The sequence below is a fragment of the Anolis sagrei genome, chromosome 2 (assembly GCF_037176765.1).
Source record: "Anolis sagrei isolate rAnoSag1 chromosome 2, rAnoSag1.mat, whole genome shotgun sequence".
Lineage (NCBI taxonomy): Eukaryota > Metazoa > Chordata > Lepidosauria > Squamata > Dactyloidae > Anolis > Anolis sagrei.
Window position 1 is genome coordinate 136,314,722 of NC_090022.1, and position 15,355 is coordinate 136,330,076.

Sequence of the window (15,355 nt, forward strand, 5' to 3'; positions counted from 1 at the left end):
TACACAATCATTTTAGAATTTTGTGCATAAAACAAAGTTTCTGTACAATTCGCAAAGGTGCCATTATCTCAATCACCCATTCAGATATTTTTGGAATTTGGAGTTCTTTGGATTTTGGAATTCTATATAAGGAATGTTAAACTTGTTAAACTTCTATTATTACATTCACTTAGTTCACTGGGAATCAACAGGAAATGGCTTATGGATGTCATTAGTCTATAGACCACCAGTTTAAGTAGCACAGGTCTAATGGAACCAGCACTGTTAGTCATATTCGAAGGAATATTAGCATAACTTTACTAACGGTTTTATGGCTACATGTACACCAGCCTGGATGGATATGCCAGTCAACCTTTACAGTAAAAGGCTATTGGTATATGCAATCAAATTTGGGCAAATGTAGGTTACAAAGAGTTTTTAGGACCAACAAAAACACTACAAAATAGTAAACATGGCTTTTCGCTTGTTTTCCAAAATTATAATAGTAATTGATATGTGTGCCTGATTGAGCATTTGCTGATATTTTTTTCAAGTTTTCTTTCTGTCCTTCTGTCCAAATCTCATGATCAGATAATTTCTTGTTTCCAATACAGGTATAGCATTCCTTATGCAGAATTCTGAAATCCAAAATATTCCAAAAGTCCAAAATTATCCACAAGGGTTGGCTTGTGGATAATTTTGGACTTTTGGAATATTTGGACTAACAGAAAATACTGGAATGGTTTTGCTGGGCATTGACCTTGACTTTTGGAGTTCACCTCCATCCAGAGAGTGTTGTGGACTCAACCAATGATGGATCTGAACCAAACTTGGTACGAATACTCAACATGCTCAAATGTCAACACTGGTGGAGTTTGAGAAAAATAGACTTTGGCATTTGGGAGTTGTAGTTGCTTGAATGTATAGTTCAAAGAGAATTCTGAAACATGCCAATGACAGAATTGAGCTAAACTTCCTACACAGAACCCCCATGACCAACAGAAAATATTGTGTTTTCCGATGGTCTGTGGTGACCCCTCTGGCATCCCCTCATGACCTCTCCCAGGGGTCCTGACCTCCAGGTTGAGAAATAGCAACACCTTTGCTTTCTGATGGTTTAATGTACACATAATTTGTCTCATGTTCAGTCCTTATTGAGCTGTCTGGGATCCATTTCTGTAAACCCCCACTTTCCTGAATTATTTGTTATACTTCTGTGGTGCCATCTCTTTCTTAAAAATGAATGGTGTCATTTTGAATACATAGAGATCCACAACCGCAGAATGAGGTCAGTATTATCTGCTTGGAATATAACTCTGAAGACTAGGGTTTGAATCCCTGCTCAGCCATAGAAAACCATTGTCTGACTTGAATCAGGTCATACTCTCAGCCTCAAAGGAAGACAAAAGACACATGCCCCTGAACATATTTTACCAAAATAAAAAACATGATAGGTTCCCCTTAGGGTTACTATAAATCAGAAAAGACTTGAAGGCATACAGAAACAACAAAGTCGCATTAGGTCCCAGGCAAATCTGATCTAACAGTAGCAATGTAGCAGTGGTATCCATTCATCTTTTCACAAAGCTAAGATTTCACTGCATTGGAAGCAGTATGCTGAACGTGTTTATTAGAAATATAGAACTTAAACCAAAGAGAAATACAAACCACAGAGATAGTGGTAGGACTTCATCCATGAGAGAGCCCCATTTCTACTCAAAAAATGAGGAAGAATTGCAATTGCTAAGCAGTGGTGCTAACTGACTAAATGGTGCATATACTGGGGAAAAGACAGATTTCCACATGTATATTCACTCCGTGATATCTGCACAATGATTTCAGGATATTACTTGCAATTTGAGACTCAATGGGCCAAGCAGTCCACATTCAGCCACAGCCTGCCTTATAACAAACAGCAGCAGGGTTCCTTATTTTAGGGAAAACCTAGGGACTTGAAGGGATGCTTCTTTGCGAACAGCTCAGGAGAAACCAAAATAAGTCTCCGATGCCCCCCTCCTTATACTCCCTTGCCAGGGTTCAGGCTTCCAGTCTCCATTGGGTTTGGCAGAAAGAGAAGCCCTGGCAAAAAGCATTGGCAAACAAATACATGTGCATTACATTAATTGGACAAAATCTACTCATTTTTGTAGCCAGCTGTTTATGACTGGCAACAGAAAGAAACAGGCAAATAGCCCTCCCCCCTGCACTTTTTGGAAGGCTGCAGCTATCCCCACTGAAGCACAAAGTTCCCCTTTCAGAATGAGCTGCCTTTACAGTATTTCATTTTTAATATTTTGTTCTAAAGGATGTGGAAGTCGACACAAACTTGACATTAGAGCTTTTAGCACTCCCAGTGCTGTATCCTCCAGTGGGCAGCCCAGGGCCCCCCAGATCAATGCAACTGGCTGCTGAGAGATTTCGCCCAAGGCCAGGGCTGCACATTCCCTGTCCTCCACTGCTCACAATGCCTCCACTTCTGACAAAGTTTCTGCTGCTTGAAGCATATCCTCCTCCGATGCTAGGATCAGGATCACACACCAGTCCACCCTGGGTTCGACAGACAGCTGCAGGAAGAAGAAAACCAAATAATGTCTAACCCATTTCCAAAAATGAATATTCTGTGTGAGTTTGATAATAAAGATCAGGTTGAGGTGGAGAATGGAGAAAGTAACCAAAAGACTACTTACATATATTCACTGGACAGGAATCCGCATACAATCTGTTAAAAAAATAGAAACATTTCACATGTCTATTTCACAACGCATATTGCATTTCTTTTGGCCAGGTAGCATTCATGTGACTCACCAGATGGGGCCAGTCTCCAGAGCTTGTCCCTGCTCTAGATTTCCAGGTTATTTTTGCCTGAATTGTTTTTGGATGAATCCAGAGTCTTTAGGGACAGATCAGAGAAGACTTGGTTGCTTCAGAAAAGAGGCTTAAAGCCAAGAGTTATATTTATTTTGGTTTACAACTTGTGAGGTCAGATTCATTAATTCCCATTTCTGCACTGAGAATTTCTGGTAACAGCCCAAATTAAAAATAATGGAGTCATAGTGTTGGAAAAAACAATATACCATCAAAGTATTTTTTTTAAAAATAGTAACCAAAGCGTTGTTTCCAGACCTCCAAAAAAGAGTTCACCACATTTTGAGGCAGCTTCTTTAGCTATGGAACAGTTCTGTCAGGAAATTCTTCCTAAAATTCTAGCAATTTGAATCTTCCATCTTCAACATGACATTCTTTCGCAGCTTTAAAAATGGCTATAGTATCACCTCCCAATCCTCTTTTTCTTCACCTCCCAGTTCCCTAAGTCATTCCTTATAGAACCTGGTTTCCAGATCCTGTGCCATCTTGGTTGCCCTCCTCTGAACATTTTCCAGCTTTTCAACATTCTTTTTTAACTGTGGTGTACAGAACTTGACAAAACACTCCAGATGAGGTCCCTAAAACTGGGTAGAATGATGTTATTACATCTCTTGATCTGAAAACTATATTCCTATTGTTGCAGACCAGAGATGCATTAACCTTTGTGACAGTAGCATCATATTATTGACTCATGTTAGGATTGCCTTCCATAAGATCCCTAGATCCTTTTCACATGTCTTATCATCAAGCATCCTATATTTGTGCATTTCATTTTTACTGTCTAATTGTAGTTCCCATCATTTATCCTTTTGGAAATTCATTCTGTTAATTTTTCCCTAGCTCTGCATTCTGTAATGGCCATTTTGAATCCTGATCCTGTTCTCTAGGATAATGCTCACCTATCTAATTTCATTACAATTTTTTTTGTAAATGGTTCGCTCGATACATGCATTTTAGCATGCATATTAAGCAAGGTGGATTTTTGATACACATGACCCAGGGTATGCATTAAAATGCATGCATACCATAATTCATATGTTAAGGTATAACATTTGTGCATACCATTTTCTCTAATATACACATTTTGCATGCATTTTTTTCTAACCATGGAATTCAAAAAAGTGTGCAGTGAAGAAGAAATCCATATTCTGCATCATATATTTGTTCTGAGAGTATAAATTAGCTTGGTATATATCAAAATGCAAATCAAACAAGCATATGTAAAGAAAATGAATGCAGTTAAAGTTGCAATAGTTTTTAGCCCTAACTTAGCCAAGTCACTTTGAGTCCTAAGTTAGGAGAAAGATGCAAGACAATTACATACCTGTTTTCCTCTCCTTCCAGCATCTTCCTATAAGTGGCAATCTCAATGTCCAAGGCCAGCTTGACATTCATCAGTTCCTGGTACTCCCTCAGCTGGCGAGCCATGTCTGCCTTGGCTTTTATGAGGGCATCTTCCAGCTCAGTCAGCTTGCACTTGGCATCTTTGAGAGCCATCTCTCCTCGCTCCTCAGCTTCTGCAATGGCAGCCTCCAGCTTGCTACGCTACAGAGAGAACAGTCATTTTCAGCTATTGGGCCCTACAATACCACCATCATGGATAAATGTGACATTCTGGTTGCAGAATGAATGGTCCACAGCTGGGATAGGGCAAGAGCAAAAAAAATACCTATCAAAAAGTACTATACAATGACATCTTGAATAAACTCTGTTAAGCAAGTGTGCTGCACAAGCCAAAATCCCAGTGTATAGCTTAAACCATCCTATTTAGGAGGTTTAAGATTGAGACAATATAGTTGATTATTGCAGAAGATTAATTGAGAGTATGTTATTATAAATGTCCTTTTACTATTTCTGACTCACTACTTCCCCAAAGTCTTCTGTGCTGATGAGCAAAAATCATAATTCTGAGGCCATTAATAACACAGAAAGCAAAACTAGAATTACCTGGCCTTTGGCAGTGTCAATTTCGGCCTTCAGTCTTTGAATCACACGGTTCAACTCCATGATCTCATTCTTGGTGTCACGTAGGTGGTCATTATGTTTGCCAGCGGTTGCCCTCATCTCTTCATACTTGGAAAAACAAAGATGCAGTGTGAAAAATCTCATTGCAATCATTTCTGAGTGAGTCAGAGTCTTTAACGGTCTATGGTATGGTCCTAATCCTCTGATTTTCTATTTTGTTTGTTTTTTTGGTACAATCATTTTCGGATTTGCTAAAGTTTTCTAAAGTTACAGTTATAGGATCAAGGGATGAGGTGATCATACAAGTTCCATCTTGATATGAGCTATTTTTCTGTGTTCTCTCCTCCAGTAATCTTTTGCATGCAGCTCCCCCCCCCCCCCCCCCCAATTTCTTCCTTTCTTTTGCTCAGCCAAACTGCTGCAATGAGACATGGAGATGTTATATTGTTTGTTTGCTCTCCAGTGTCCAGAGCTGTTACTATTGAGACAGAGCATACTTTCCACTGTTTGGTGTGCATCACCTATGGACATTGAGGGACAAACTCCTTGGTGGCACTGCTGCCACATCTAAAGCCCTGGTGAATTGCAACAGTCAACATGGCAAATGAACTTGTTTAAGTTATCCCATCTTTTCAATATGCCTCTCACCTATCGACTCATATGGGAGGAAATTCATTACATGTTTAATTTTACACCATTAATTTTACATATTCACACTATTAATTTATTTGTGTTTAAAATTCCATCATTTCACTAAGTACAAACAGACCCCTTCTCAGAAACTAACCTAAGCATTTGTTTAAATTTGAAAAACAATACTAATAATGTAAAAAAACCCCACCCATTTGCAGACAAAAGATCAAAATGAAACCTCAAAACAGTGCTAATATTGTCCACCATTTCACGGTTCTGTGTTCATGTTAGACAATACTTTCACTTGGAATTCACTTCCTTTTTTTAATTTATCAGTTTCATGTGATCAGTGCTATGCCCATACAAGAATTTGGAGGAGAGAGGAGGGGGGGGGGGTCTTACAAAGAAATGGGACTCTCACCTTGCATTGATACCATGACTCTGCCTCATAGCGGCTCTTGTTCGCAATGTCCTCATATTGGGCTTTGACCTCAGCAATGATGCCATCCAAATCCAGTTCTCGACTGTTATCCATCTGCACAATAACTGAAGTATCTGAGATGCAGGAGTGCAACTCCTGTAGTTCCTGCATGGAGCACAGATGAAATCTTTTAAAACAACCCAACCTTGGGTATGATCTAGCATGTCACAGAATATATTTATTTGATTAATCTGAGGTCATAAATTGGGCAATGGCTTCAATAGCTAGAGGTAGGGTTGGCATTGACTTATGCCAAGCTTGGTTGGCAGATCCTAATGATCTTCAGTGAAGATCATTAGGTTCTGGCTTAGATGCTACCAGGTAGCTTTCTTTATTACAGTGTGGGCTCCCAGTGGCAAGTGTTAACAGAATTATTTGGATACTATTAATTTATTTGTGTTTCAAATTTCATCCTTTCACTAAATACACACACGCACCTTCTCAAAAACTAACCTAAGCATGTGTTTAAATTTAAGAAACAACTAGTGCTCTTAATAGCAACAACTTACAACAAGGAGTTCTTTCAGTTGCTGCTTCTGAAAGGCTTATGTGCCCTGATTCTTAATGTTTTCCAGGAGTAGTTCCTATTTGGTCTCTGGGGTGTTTTGGACTTCAGCTCCCAGTATTCCAGACAGTTGGCCAATTTACCTGGTAAATCTGGAAGTTGAAGTCCCAAATACCTGGAGGACCAAAGGTTGGGAACTACTGTTCTACAGTTATGCTACATGAACATCTTAAACACAATTTCTTCTTCTGAAAAAGCAAATGGGGTATTTTCTGCCATAAGTGCTCATGAACTCATATGTAAAAATATCTCTACAATTATTAATCTGTTGTGTTTTTTATCCTGTTTGTTCTACTTTTTAAAGAAATATATAGGGACAAAGATTGGTGGTGGTAGAGTTACACATGATGTAATACTGAAAAGGAATTGCCATTACCATGTCATGCAAACACCTCAGAAAGTTGACCTCTTCCACTAAGCTTTCCACCTTGCCTTCCAGATCCGCCTTATGCATATATACGCAGTCAACATCCTAGGCATTAAACAAAAATGTAGTAAGTACTTACATTATTAGATTACTTATTTTATTTTATGGGTTACAAAGGTTACAATTTAGCACTTTCCACCTCCCCCTCACTTTCCCTTCATAGCATCCTTATGAGATAAGTCAGTCTGGAGAAAGTATGACTGACTCACAGGGCCCTTCTACACTGCCATATGAAATCCTAATTATCCACTTTAAACTGGATTATATGGCAGTGTAGACTCAGATGATCCAGTTCAAAGCAGATAATGTGATTTACACGGCAGTGGCCACATTTATTTATTTATTTATTTATTTATTTATTTATTTATTTATCACATTTATATGCCACCCCTCTCAGCCTGAAGGCGACTCGAAGCAGTTTACAGTCGGCAGTCAGTGCCCCAAAACAACATAAAATACAGTTAAAAACATGACATATAATATAAACCATATAAAAGCAATAAAACAATAAAAGCCGTAAAAAATAAGTCCTCAGCATCTCATCACTAAAATCATTTTTTCCGTCAACATGCTGTAAGATCTAGTGAGTCCTAAAGTGGTGCTATTTCCTGAAAAAAAAATAAGTCATTTAATTAATTTACCCCACCCACTTTTGCAGGGGTCTTGCTCCCTAATTCCATCAAATATGGAGGAGGACTGTATGTAAAATGTAAATGGATGCACTGTGTATGAATGAAGGCCAAAAATAAAAGCTTCCACTCATTGTTGAACTATTACCTTTTTAAGAGTTACAAATTCATTCTCAGCACTTGTCCGCCGATTACATTCGTCTTCATACCTGTAAAGAAGAGAACAGGTTTGGACGTATTATTATACTGTAAACACAAAGATTAAAAAAATAGATTTTTAGGTTACCATTCTTAAAGTGTTGCTACAATAGTGGAAAATTGTAGTAAAAGAACAAAATGGGTAACTTTTCTCAAACTCAGTGGAATAAAAACATGAATGTGGAACAGAACAGCCATCATTATGGTAGCTTGAAGACTGTCATAGCCTATCACCTTTTTGATTATTTCCAGTGGAAATGTGGCTTTTAGCATATACTCCCATTCTCAGCAGTCATTTTGATGGTTACTTCCTCTGAAATATAGGCAACAAACCTGGTATCCATTGGCAATCACCCATCCAAATATTTAGCAGATAAGACAAACAAATGCCTTATTGTATACATCTTACAGAATCATAGAATCATAGAGTTGGAAAAGACTTTGTGGGCCATCCAGTCCAACTCCCTGCCAAAAAGCAGGAAATAATAATATTATAATAGCTATTTTTGTACCCTGCCTCCATCTCCCCAAAGGAACTCGGGGTGGCTTACACGGGGACGAGCCCAAACTGCATATTTAAAATATAGCATATTAAAAACATATAATAAAACAGAACAAAACAACAACTTTATAACAAAATATAAAAGCAAACATCAGCCAACAACCAATGAGCTTTATGATAATAATATCATAGAGCTCATTGGTTGGTGGTTGTTTCGGGAAAGCTGGTATGTGCCAAGTGTAAAATATTGCAAATCTATTCGCAATATATAGGTAAACTTTGCATCTGTAAATCTATTTACCTATTGCTAAATAATTTCAGCACCTTGTAATACATTCATAACCCCATTAACATGAGATCAGTCTTTCAGATAAAATTGAGGATATCTTAGATCTTAGATAAGTATAAACCTTCACTTACTTTTTCCTGTAATCTTCCAATATGTCCCTTGAACTAGTCAGGTCTGACTCAAGCTTATTTCGATCACATCCCAGAGCTTCAAGCTGTTTCTTTAGCTTATGGATCAAACCATCAAACAGGGGCTCTATGTTGCTCTTGACTCGCTTCTGCTCTTGCAGTAAACTCCATTTTGTCTCTAGAACCTTGTTTTGCTGTTCCAAGAAACGAACCTAGTTCCCCCACCCAAAACGATAACACTAGTTATTATCAGTACTTATAATTTGTGGAATGCTCACTTTCAAACTTATATGTTATATCACTTTATATATCACAATTCCCCAAAATAATCTAGTTTAATTTGGACAGGTGAAATGCTGAATATTACCTTTGAATTTTTTTTAATAATTATGGTACCCAGAGTAATAATAATAATAATAATAAGAAGAAGAAGAAGAAGAAGAAGAATTTATTTATACCCCACTACCATCTCCCCAAGGGACTCGGTGCAGCTTACATGAGGCCAAGCCCACAGTACATCAATAACAAAAGCCATAACAAAAACAATCAATACAATATAATTAATATAAATCACATAAATAATAAACAATAAACAGTAACACACATGCATTTAAAAACCTATGGCCGGGCCAAATGTAATAGTTAATTTTTTTAAAAATAACGCTGAGCATGAACAAGGTAGGATATAACTGATATAGGGTTTTCAAAGAGAGATGAGGGGAATGCAGTCAGTCCTAAATCAGTGGTAAAGTGCATTTTGAGGGCATATTGCCGAGAGTTTTCCTTATTCTGGGAAGGCACACTGGAACAACCACCTTTTCAGGCTCTTCCTAAAGACTACCAGAGTTGGGGCATGTCTGATGTCCTTGGGAAGTGAGTTCCAGACTTGGGGGGCCACCACTGAGAAGGCCCTCTCCCTCGTCCCCACCAATCGAGCCTGTGAATGAGGTGGGAGTGCAAGCAGGGCCTCTCCAGATGATCAAAGAGATTGTGTGGGTTCGTACACAGAAATGCGGTACCACATAATGCAGCCTTGGAAACATATTTTAAATACAAACATGTGCACACACAAATACATATATAATTATACAATCAGCCCTCCACATTCACTGGGAATATGGGCATAGGAACCCCATGAAAGTGAGACAGTGGAGCGTAAATAACAGAGATGGGTGGGCATTTTATTTCAAATCTATTTGAACAAAAAATTGCCCAAACTCTAAATGGGGAAAGAAAAGCTTAAGACTGGGGGTAGGGGAAGATTAAAGGTAAAAAAAAAGACAGATTCATTCTTTCAAGTCCAGGGCTTTGACTATTTTAACTCTAATATGAGACCAACCACCTCATTATCACACAAGGAGAAATTGGTGTCATAGCATGCTGCCAGGTGGCTTCCTCCTCGGAGCCTGCTGGATGCCATCACATGACATAAAACAACTTATGGAGGTGCTCAATGGAGAAAGCATCTTGACAGCATGGTAGGACACTCCCCTCGAAAGATGGGAAACATGTTCCATTGGGAACAATGGGGCCAGCATGGAGGGAAGTCGAGTAATAATGCTTCCCCACGTGTGATGGGGAAGCATATCTGCAGATAAGGTAGGGTGCTGGGCAAAGGGATTCACAGATTACATATTTAGAATGAAAGGAACTTGTGAAGTTTACACAATTTCAAATGTAGAAGAAAACAAAACTGAACAATTTCCTCTTACCTAGGAGATAATAGCAAAGACAACTGCTGCTACTTTAGTGAGCTACTGTTAGTTTGAAAAGACAACACAGGACAGGCTACTTTTTTCATTATACTTCCCAGCATTGCCAGTGACTATGCTGGTTAGCAAATTCAGGAAGTTTTAGTCCTTAAAGCATTTTTAAAAACTTGGTTGCCTTAACCAGCAATCTGAACTATGTATTATTTCATTATTGTTTGTTTATTTATTTAATGTGCTGGGGGTTTTTTTCTGGAGTGGAGCAAAAGAAAACTTTGACATATAATTTAGAAACACTCAAAACAATATCATAATAGATTTTAAAATCAATTAAAAGCATGCAGAAGTTAACTACTGTATTTTTTCACCTCCAAAGAAATTATTCAGTAATTATCTCTCTCTAAGTAAAACTCAACTGAACACAATTGCAAATTGCCTGAGGTATTTCAGTATGTAAACGTCTAAACACAACTACTATTAAAAATCATTTCATTGTCCGTCCACATTTCTGACTTTTGTAAATTTGTAGAATTGGTGCACCTTTCCATTGAAAAGTCTACATACATTGTCACAAATGGGGCCTGAGATCTCACAGAACTCACCTTGTCGATGAATGATGCAAATTTATTGTTGAGGGTCTTCAGCTGTTCTTTCTCTTGTTGCTTCACCATTTGGACACTGGGGTCGATGTCTAAGTGCAGAGGCTGGAGAAGGTGTGGGTTGACTGTGACCGGTGCAATACCAGCTGGACAAGGTCCACTTACTCCACCAACCCGATAGCCAAAGCTGGACATACCATAGCCATATCCAAGACCGGGCCCCCCCAAATTGTATCCGTATTTCACAGGCTGGTAGGTACCAAGTGCAATTCTGGGCCGACAAGATGCAACGCCACAAAGACTCTTGCTCCCAAAGCCTAACCCTTTAGCACCAATGCCATTGCCCCCTTTGTATGAGATGGTGCTGACGGCACTGTAGCGTTTTACATTCCTTGGGAAGACAGCTGAAGATGAACTGTAATTCCTGACCGCACCACCGCCCCTAGAACTAACATGATAAGATCGGCAGGACATGATGGCTGGTGGATAGAGGAATGAAAGCTGATGTGGTTTCAGCCCGTTAGTACGGGAGCAGGTTGGAAAGGATCTAGTGGTGGTTCTTTCCCACTGAAACCTGAACAGGAATGTTCTCCCTTTTTATTTGTGGGATAAGTAGCCCTTGACTGTCTAATCCAGCTCAGATGGCCACTTAAATGGCATTTATTAGCTTGGGGTGTTAGCTCACCAATTTGCTTATCCATTTTGCTGAGAGATATGTGGTCTTTACTTGAAAGTACATCTCCTGTAAATAGTCATTTAATGGCAGGGAAATCCAGTTCCATAAAAACTAGACTTGCAAACCTCCCATTTTTATAGTGATTATTAAAACAGCAGGAGGAAGGGACTCCTTTGATGTTCTCAGCATCTTGTGAGTTAGGAAAGAGGTGGCTGCTTTATTTTATATGTGGGAAAAGAGCAAATGCCTTGTCTATTAAGTGTATGTATTTGCCTGAGAATATTTAAGTATACAGTCTGGAGGATAGAAAAGAGGCAGAAATCCTGAATCAGTCTTGCCTTTGCTTTAAATTTAGTTAGGCAAACTGGAAAAGCACATACACACATACACACACAAACCCATACTTTTTCTATACAAAAGAATTCCTCCACAACAAATTGTGTTGCTTGAATACTAGGAAAATGTTTCCAATGAATATGCATTTTCTTTCCTAATTGTGAGAAAATTGTAGTACTGATTTGTCCTCACATGCATTTAATCCCCACAATGAGGCAGTTGCTTGGCTTGACTGAAGCAGGGGATGTTTGCTTTTGTATTTTGTTATAATTGCTTTTGCTTTATTCTTTTTTGTGTTATTGTTTATATATTTCAATGTGCTATATTTTAGCCATGTTGTTTGGGTTCGTCCCCATGTAAGGTGCCCCGAGTCCCTTCAGGGAGATGGAGGTGGGGTACAAAAAAATCCCAACTACTTCTTCTTCTTCTTCTTCTTCTTCTTCTTCTTCTTCTTCTTCTTGGTAAAGATAACGTGAACTTGGAAGAGAAAGGTATGTGGCTGGCCTTCCATCACCAAGCTAGTCAACTGCAATTAAAGGCATTGCTCCATATTTTCAGTGGCAAAATAAGAATCAGCTGCTTGTTTAGCTTCAGTACAGGAAATGTGATGAACCTCAGAGCCCTTCCAGACAGCCTCATAATGCGGGACAAAGAAGTGGGTTTAAAAATCATGAGACCTTAGGAAGAGTCCAGACACTAAGGTGTCAGTCCCGGTAAATGATCCCCCAGCATCCTGACAGGTTCAGTTGTAGCAGATTTTAGAAATCCACAAGATGGACGCAGGACATCCACTAGAAGTTTACCGTTCATCATCATCATCATCATCATCATCATCATCATTATTGACTCTCTGAGATGTGCTGGACCTCATAAACTCTAATGTGCACACAAGCAAATTATCTCTCCTCATCCTCCTCTGCCTTTATGTTTGCTTTTTTAAACCCCATTTCCCTTTGGGGTCACTTTCTTGCCATGCTGGTGTCCATTCAAGCTCCATTTAATTTCACAAATATGAGAACAAAGGAATGGTTGCAGAGAGTTCTCTTTGTGCTTGCATTTAGCCACCTGTGTGTCTATGGCTCCATTTGTTTACAGCCCTCATCAGCTGTTTCGAGATTTTAAAATGCACATATGCTCTGGAGCAGTCCACACCAATGTATAGCAATGACGTCCCACATCATATTCAGTGATGTGAATTAGATTTTAAATCCACTTTTTAATACATGTTTTTTAACAAATGTCATCTAGCTGCTGCCACCCCCTCTTTTATCCCAGTTTCTTTTGCATTTTAGAGCCTGTGTAGAAGGACCCTCAAAGACTTGCCCAAAGTCACCCAATGGATGTCATTACTGAGAAGAGATTTGAAACCTGGTCTCCACAGTCATAGTCCAACACTCAAACACTACACAATACTGGTTGATTTTGCTACAACATGCTTAATTGAAGTAACACCGTCGTGAGAGTGTTTGTTGTCATCTTATTCTGAATAAACAAGCCTTGTTTACTTGTAAGGCTTTTGGATTTGGTGTTTTAGATCTGATGCCCATACCTTGTGGTTTTTTGACATGACAATTGCCTATATATCCATAGTTCTTGCCTGAGTAATACAAAAGAAACACAAGATACCCATGCTCACGGGTATCTTGTGATTCTTTTGTGTTGTACCTGCTCTAGCACCCTCACAGTGAGTTGTGCCAGTGACTCTGTCTTACTGCCCTGATGAGTGCTGTGCCACCCCAGCCTAAAATTGCTTGTGCCAACCTGATCCATTTTATCCCTTATCTGCCAGGTCATAGAAGTAGTTCCCAAAAACTAAGCCACACTATGTAGAGCCTTTTAATTTGCCTTTACCTCAAAGAATTGTGAAGTTTTAGTCCAGACTGGGATCCTCTATGTATGCACAAGTGAAGTTTAAATCATTCTCCCACCTCCCCCCCCCCCTAAATATGCACCATGAGCACCATGCTAGGGTTAAAATAAACCCTTCATTGATGCCCATCCTCCCCCCCCCCTCTTTCTTTCCTTGTTTTTTTTTTGTAGAAAGGGAGCTTTAGGAAAATTAGCTCTTCGTGTGTATGGAAATTTAAATCCCTCTTACTCCTATGCATAAATCCCAAACTGGATTCATGCTTACTTGATGATATACAGGAAACTGCAGGCTCACAGACATGGACAAATGAGCTGTTATTTTTCTCAAAGCAAATAAAAGACCCTATGTCTGAAAAAATATATGTTGTACATGGGTAGGGGGCACCTGGCTAAGGTCTGGTTCCATACATGTTCTACTAAATTGCAAGGGACACAGTGAGCAACTCTACTCTGAAGCTGTCCAAACATTCTTCCAATAGCCAAACTACACATGGTAGTGATAAAATCACTTTGCATTAAATAAACTGCCTTTTTGAAAGACCTGTTTGTGGACATTTAGGAAGAATAGCACTGTAGAGTTTTATGTATCACTCCCTTGGCATCCCTGGAGCCCATCCAATGTTCCATTTCATGGAATGTATATTTTTCAATGTGCCAGTTAGCTGGCTGTGATTTTCCAGAGAAATTTTCCATATTGTTAGTGGCTTTAAAGAAGAGATTTGAAAACATTTGCTGGTCCAGTTAAAGTGGGGGTCATAAGATATCAGTAGGAAAACACAATGGCAGATGATACCTCCCATATCACTGGTGGAGAACTGAATCTAAAGGGAAAAAATAGTATGTCATCCCATATCTTTAAAACCTGGATTCAATTTCTTATTCCATTCTGATCCACCAGCCACTTCTAAGAGCTCATTCTTTGCGTAATGAAGGCCCCAGCATCTCTAGCCCCGAAATGCCAGATAGTCTGCACACAGACATTGTTGACAGTACTGACAAACATGGCCTGGTATAGCATAAACCAGTTTTGTACTTTTCTAAAAGCCAATGCTGATTCTTGGTTTCTGACAAGATCATGGGTTTAAGCCTAGTTCAGGAAAACAGACTTGCCTTTCCAACATGTTTCTGCTTTCATGGAGGCTACATGTTGAAAGCTAGAAGAGAATAATAGAGCTGGAAGAGATGGCAATACTTATTGATCCCAAACCCCAATGTAGAAGAAATGCACAAATACAGCACTCCCAAAAGATGCTCATTCAGTCTCTGTTTAAATGCCTCCAAAGCAGGAAAGTCTCCCCAGCTTCATTTCAGCAGTCTATTCCACTGTTCAACTGTTCTTATAGGAAACATTCTACACAGCGTTTAAGTTGAACCTCTTTTCTTGTGATTTTAACCCATTGGTTCAAGTGTAGTGGAGCAGCAGAAAACAAGTGTGTTTCACCTTCTACATGACATCCCCTAAGATATTTAAAGAAGGCTATCATGGAACCACTCAGTTGTTTCTT

The 15,355-nt window shown here is 39.1% G+C and overlaps 1 protein-coding gene across 1 annotated transcript; it reads right to left on the reverse strand.

Annotated features, from left to right (window-relative positions):
- Window positions 1–1,957: 1,957 nt before the first annotated feature.
- LOC132768385 (keratin, type II cytoskeletal cochleal-like) lies at window positions 1,958–11,514 on the reverse strand. Its single transcript, XM_060764204.2, has 9 exons — window positions 10,973–11,514; window positions 8,665–8,873; window positions 7,693–7,753; window positions 6,865–6,960; window positions 5,864–6,028; window positions 4,792–4,917; window positions 4,169–4,389; window positions 2,667–2,698; window positions 1,958–2,543 (listed from the first exon to the last, which is right to left on the reverse strand). The coding sequence occupies exons 1-9, from the start codon at window positions 11,441–11,443 to the stop codon at window positions 2,266–2,268; spliced, it is 1,659 nt and encodes a 552-aa protein (XP_060620187.2). The 5' UTR covers window positions 11,444–11,514; the 3' UTR covers window positions 1,958–2,265.
- Between the last annotated feature and the right edge of the window lie 3,841 nt (window positions 11,515–15,355).

What these genes read in the sequence shown, in the direction of transcription:
- LOC132768385 (XM_060764204.2), bottom strand. Translation starts at nt 11,443, where the DNA reads ATGTCCTGCCGATCTTATCATGTTAGTTCTAGGGGCGGTGGTGCGGTC. An exon ending in TTGACACTGCCAAAGGCCAG is followed by an intron (nt 4,390 to 4,791) that starts GTAATTCTAGTT and finishes TTCTCTCTGTAG; the next exon opens with CGTAGCAAGCTGGAGGCTGC. An exon ending in TTCCTGTCCAGTGAATATAT is followed by an intron (nt 2,544 to 2,666) that starts GTAAGTAGTCTT and finishes TTCTTCCTGCAG; the next exon opens with CTGTCTGTCGAACCCAGGGT.